The sequence below is a fragment of the Schistocerca serialis genome, chromosome 7 (assembly GCF_023864345.2).
Source record: "Schistocerca serialis cubense isolate TAMUIC-IGC-003099 chromosome 7, iqSchSeri2.2, whole genome shotgun sequence".
Classification (NCBI taxonomy): Eukaryota; Metazoa; Arthropoda; class Insecta; order Orthoptera; family Acrididae; genus Schistocerca; species Schistocerca serialis.
In genome coordinates, this window is record NC_064644.1 from 595,544,445 (window position 1) to 595,550,444 (window position 6,000).

The 6,000-nt window shown below is 39.9% G+C and overlaps 1 protein-coding gene across 2 annotated transcripts in view; it reads right to left on the reverse strand.

Annotated features, from left to right (window-relative positions):
* The window catches only part of LOC126412228 (DNA repair protein complementing XP-C cells homolog), a 125,610-nt gene extending 120,079 nt beyond the window's left edge, over positions 1-5,531 (reverse strand). For both annotated transcript variants that reach the window (XM_050081718.1, XM_050081719.1), the window contains exon 1: positions 2,024-5,531. In XM_050081718.1, coding sequence (XP_049937675.1) covers positions 2,024-5,068 — 3,045 coding nt within the window. In that variant the 5' untranslated portion in view covers positions 5,069-5,531. The remainder of the gene's footprint in view (positions 1-2,023) is intronic.
* Positions 5,532-6,000: the final 469 nt, after the last annotated feature.

Here is a 6,000-nt window from a genome sequence, read left to right on the forward strand (position 1 = left end):
AACTCGGTTCTATAAACTCCTCAATTAACCCCACTAATTCCCTCTTAGTCTGCCCCTCCAAAACCCTAAAAACACATTTCAAACATCCACCCCATGATACAACAGCCCCCCCCCCCCCCCAGACACCAACCACAGACTTACCCCTCCCATACTTCCTTTTTCCAAACTGTGACTCGTCCACCTCCACCACAACCCCAGGCCCACCCAACTTACCCCTGTACTTAATAAACTCCAAACACACTTCATGACAAAACAAAAGCCAGTCAAGCACGCTCCTCTCACTCACACCAGTCTCATGCACACAAAAACTTTGAGAGGATTTATAACAAAAGTAGTACGCCAACAACACAATCTCAAGCATGCCCAACCTAGACATCTCGAACCACGAACCGCGGCGTATGGGGCGTCATAGGTCATCCATCAGACACTGTAACATATATCTGTCCCTGTTCTGAGGCGTCAGAACTTTTGCCAATTTCATGTAATGACCACAAACAGCACACTTCACGACCTCCGTCAACAAGCCAAACAGCTGCAGAAACTTTATCAGCTCCATCGGACTAGACCCCATCTCAGCATGCAAACACACAATGTTAATTTTGTCAGTCATATCTGTACCTAACAACAGCAGCAACAAATTAATTTACTCATATTAACACATGACCTACAGCTAACAGCACTACAATAACTTTCACACAACAAACACTAAATCGTTAACTCACTGAAAACAATTCCTCTCCACACACACCCAGAACAAGCAGTAACACCAAACTGAACCCAATACACCACACAACACGAAACCCCTAGACACACCACTAGAGGGCACCACGAACAGCAACATAAAGACATCTACAAACACACCAAACTCGCTAACCAAACTCCGCGCCATCATGATATCACACACCACAACAGCCTTATATTACAGGTCAAAGCCGACAGGTTGGATCTACTCCTCACACTGTACCATCTCAGCGAGCAAGTTAACCCTCTTTGGTGAAGATACACCTCTCTGAATAGATCAAATAGCATGACAAAACCTGGAAACTTCTGCTAATAATGCTTTTAATAATATTCCCATACGGTTTTCGCTTTGCATGCCGATAAAACTTATTACGTAGTTTCATGTGACACGGAAAGAACATGAGGATATAAAATAAGTGTAATGGACAACCATATACAGCACGTGGACTCTGCTGAGTTCTTGCGTGAGTACCCTGACAGGAAATTAAATTGGTCCAACCACAGCCTATATCTGGAAATAAGACTTCCATTTTGCAGCTTTCTAATATACTTATGCCTCTTTTTTCTCATCATAAGAAGTTGCTGTGTCAGCAAATTTTATTTATGATTGCAAAAACAAAATTTTTGGGTCATCAGAAGCGTCCGATCCCAAGCGTTGGCTTTGACCCGTGACGTAAGGGTGTTGTCGTGTGTGACGTCATGACGGCGCGGAGTTTGGTTTGAGTGTGGCTGTCTCCAGTTCTGTTTTATCTTATTTTATTTACTTTTCTGATCTGTTCGTTCTATCTCGTGAGATATATTTTTTTTTTAATTTAAAAACACTTATTACTTATTTTAATTATCTGTTTCCTCCAATTTCTGTTTAGTTTATTATACTTATCTTTCTGATCTGTTCGTTCTATCCCGTGAGATTTTTTTTTTTTTAAGAGACAAAAAACACTAATCAGCTACTGAAGCATCTTTATCTTCTATGGGTAGCAGGGGTTACGACCCCTGGAGAGGTGGGTGGGTATTCATGCATGGCTGTCTTCACTTACACGTTGTAGCTACGCAAGACGTCTAAATTTGTTTATATTTAGTTTGCCCCCACCCAAAACACCCCATTTCCCGCGCTTGTCCCGTTAGTGTCATTAGGCTTCTTGTGGAAAGTGTGTGTGTTTGTTATTGTTTCCGCCATATTTGTGACGTCATGGGTCAAAGCAGACAGGCGGGATCGGACGCTTTCGTATTTCCAAATTTTCATACAGGCTGCAACTGCTTACACGAAAAATGAGTTACTTACAGCAAGTTCTTGCACACAGTGAATCTGTCGATGATAGACATCCATGCAGATCCATTTCTCCTCAGATTCCAAAAACACCTCTAACCACATGTCACATCCGTCTTTCTTCTTCTTCTTCTTTGTGTCTGCTGTAGGAGCTTCATCAGATTCTGGATCAGAAGATAATACCCTACGGTCAGTTTTTCCTTTTCGGTTTTTCTGAACTTTAATCTCAGCAGTAGAATTACTTTCACTACTGAAAGAATGTGCTATTGTACAAGAGGTGCTTGCTTTATTCTCCTTTGTATCTTTTGCTATTATCTTTTCAGCACTGATACTGATGATTTTCTTGGAACCTGTAGAATTTGTATTAGCAATTTTTGTTTCCATGATGCTTTCTTGTTCACACTGAATTTTTTCTTCATCACTGTCTGTGGTGTCACCATCATCTGCATACTTTATAACAGATCTCCTGATTCTCAAAGATCGGCTCGAATCACTTGCAGCCTCCGACTTTACATTTTTTCTAATGCCTACAGGATTTTCACTGCTTGTTTTCTGATTTGAATTCCCTGACTGCGCCACTTTCTTTGCAGCTGCTTCTTTAATAAACCTCACAGCTTCTTCTTCAGTCACACTGTCTCTTTCTTCTCCCATGAGACCTTTTGAAGTATTTGGTGCATCCTTTTTTCTCCCAGATTGTGCTTTCTTTTTCAACTCTCCCTTTATTTTTTTGCCTTTCGAAGTTGTTTTTTTTGAAGTTAAGTTACTTATTTCTGACCGTGGTGGCTTTAACGGCAGGGGCTGCAGAGATATTACAAGCCTTGTGTTAATTCCTAAAGAGCGCAACACACACACGAACATCAGTACCATATCTTTTCTTGATTTTGCGGCCTTCTTTTGAAATTGTGCCTGCAATGAAATGAAGAGATCTTCTTTATCGTCAACATTCTCCTGTACTGCCACGGTTTTTGAAAACCATTGAACAATTCGTTTCAAATTGGAAAGATCTATATGTCTGTCAGTATAACAGTACTTTGAAGGTACCAAGGACAATGCCAATGCCATTAGCATTTCCGAATTCAAAATTTTATTCACATAATTTCCATGAGCAACCCAACATAACAAATGGGCCTTATGCATAAGAATTTGTATATCCCTCCGTACTCTATTTATTTGACGCCTTACATACACTGCCACATCAATGCCTTTCTTCTTCTTTTTCTGATGCATGTTGGGAACCTGCACAGTAACAGCAATTCCTTCTTTAGGAATGGTGTGTTTAACCTCCTGCCCTTTGAAAGTACTGGTATCTACTTCTTCCCAATCACTACTTCCTTCTTCTTCACTTTCCCCAATATCCTTCAAAATATTCCTTTTTTTTGTTTTCCTGACAGATTTAGGTTTAGGGTCCAGACCCTCTCCCAAAGCCAACAGTTGTGAAACATCCAATTTACTTACATCAGGGGTAGAGGTTTCAACTCTAAAATGCCTGGATTTAACCTGTGCCTTTTCTTGCTGACTTTTCTCTGGTTTACTGCACTTATCAAAAGCCTTTTGCAGTTTTGCATTAAATGTCTTCTTTCGTCTTCCAACGGAAGGTGGTTTAACGCCATTAACATCCTTCACCCTTATGCTCAGTGGTCCAGCAGAATAATGTTCATCCTTGAGCATGTCATTTCCTTTCTGCAGTCCTTGCTTGCTTGCCACTCTTTCCATTTCATCAGCTGTCGAATCTTGCAAATCATCTGAGTCGTCAGATTCACTTAACCTGTTTATGCTAGCAAGAATACTATTTTCTACCACACAAAGGTCCGAAGCTACCTCTTTTTTCTCAATCTTGAAGAAATCAGAGTTTAAGTCAAGTGACTGTGTTGGCACAAGAAAGTCATCAGAACTACTTTCTGATGATTCATCAGGCACACCTTCACTCTTGCGTTTTTTAGCCCACAGAACTCCAGAATCTGAGGCATTCTTTTCTTCTCTTTCTTGGCAATCAGCATCATCTCCACATGAACTACCACCGTAACCTTTGTCTGAAGAACTTGTACTGTCATTTTTAATTGCTCGCTTTCCTCTTCTGTATTTCTTTCTTGATGATTCCTCACTATCAGAAGAGACTACATGCAATGAAGATCTGTCATTTTTAATTGATTTTGTTTTTCCTCCTGTACCTCGTCTTGGTGACACTGTTCTCATCTTCTCCGGCGATTCGTTATTATCCAAAGAGACCACATGCAACAAAGATCTGTCACTTCTAATAGATCTTGTTTTTCTTCCTACACCTTCCTGTCTTGATGAAATTCTTCTTATCTTCTCCGGCGATTTGTTACTATCCAAAGAGACTGAACGTACTGATATGTCATTTTTAATTGACTTTGTATTTTCTCCCGTACCTTTTTGTCTTGGTGACACTCTTCTCATCTTCTCCGGTAACTCATTATTATGCGAAGAGACCACATGCAACACAGATCTGTCACTTCTAATAGATCTTGTTTTTCTTCCTATACCTTTCTGTCTTGATGACATTCTTCTTATCTTCTCTGGCGATTCGTCACTATCCAAAGAGACCGAATGTAATGAAGATCTGTCTTTTTTAATTGGCTTTGTCTTTTCTCCTGTACCGTTTTGTCTTGGTGACACTCTTCTCGTCTTCTCCAGCGACTCATTATCTGAGGGGACCACAAGCAACGAAGATATCTCACTTCTAATAGATATTGTTTTTCTTCCTATACCTTTCTGTTTTGGTGACATTCTTCGTATCTTCTCTGCCGATTCCTCGCTATACGAAGAGACTAAACACAAAGAAGATCTGTCTTTTTTAATTGACTTTGTCTTTTCTACTGTACCTTTTTGTCTTGGTGACACTCTTCTCATCTTCTCCACCGCTTCGTCATTATCAGAAATGACAGCACGTAAAGAACAGCTGTCATTTTTAACAGATTTTGTTTTTCTTGCTGTACCTTTCAGCCTTAATGACATTCTTCTTATCTTCTCCGGCGATTCGTCACTTTGAGGAGAGGCTGCACGCAGCGACGATCTTTTAACAGAATTCCCCGTCCTCATATTTGAAACCACTATCGTATGGATCCTCGGTACAACGCAGTGTCTTGATTTCTTCTACGACTCAACTACGATAAAGCGTATAAAATGTAATGAAATGCACATGTAAGTAACAAGAGTAAATTGAAAGGGCTCACTTCGCTTTTCTCTAAATTCGTAGATGTTAACACCTAACACTGAGCAACCTGAATATATTGTCAGACAGTAGTTGAAGAGGTAATAGTTGACACGTACCTATTAATATTATCTTCACTATTTAATCGCATAGTTTGATTTCGGCACACAACAAAGAACTGTCTACCAATCTTACATAACACAATACAATTACATCCGACGACACTGTCTTCCCCGTATTCCAACTGAGTTTACGGTAGATATTTCAACCAAACCAGTCCCAAAACTTTAACGCATGTATGTCAAACTGTCATAAACGCACTTTTGTACACTTCGCTACGTTCGTCTACAATTCCCGCCATTTCACAACATTCTCTGCACAAAAGACGTTTCATTATCGAAGGACAATTTAAATCGATATATCGTTAAATCGACAGATACTCGCTCGCACAGATTTTTAGTACAGGTACTGGAATTTAGCACTTATATTCCAGTGTTTAAGGTGCAGTCCTTAGGAGGGCTCCCCTTAACTTATACGAGTCCTTTATGTGCAGGAAGTTTAATGTGATGTAACTTCAAACATTTTAAAATCAAGTGAAAGTTCTGATGAAATACATTTTAGTAATGTGTTTACAAATACATTATTATACTTGTATGATTACGAAAAATGACAATGTATTAAGGACAGATCACACTGGCAGTAAGGGCACCGTCGCGTCACGGAACTGTCACGTCAAGGTGCATTCACACTGTTCGTCACGCCACGGCATTTCATGTCAATTCAAGTTACGTGATCTCAACTTCCACGGTTGACGTTTTTT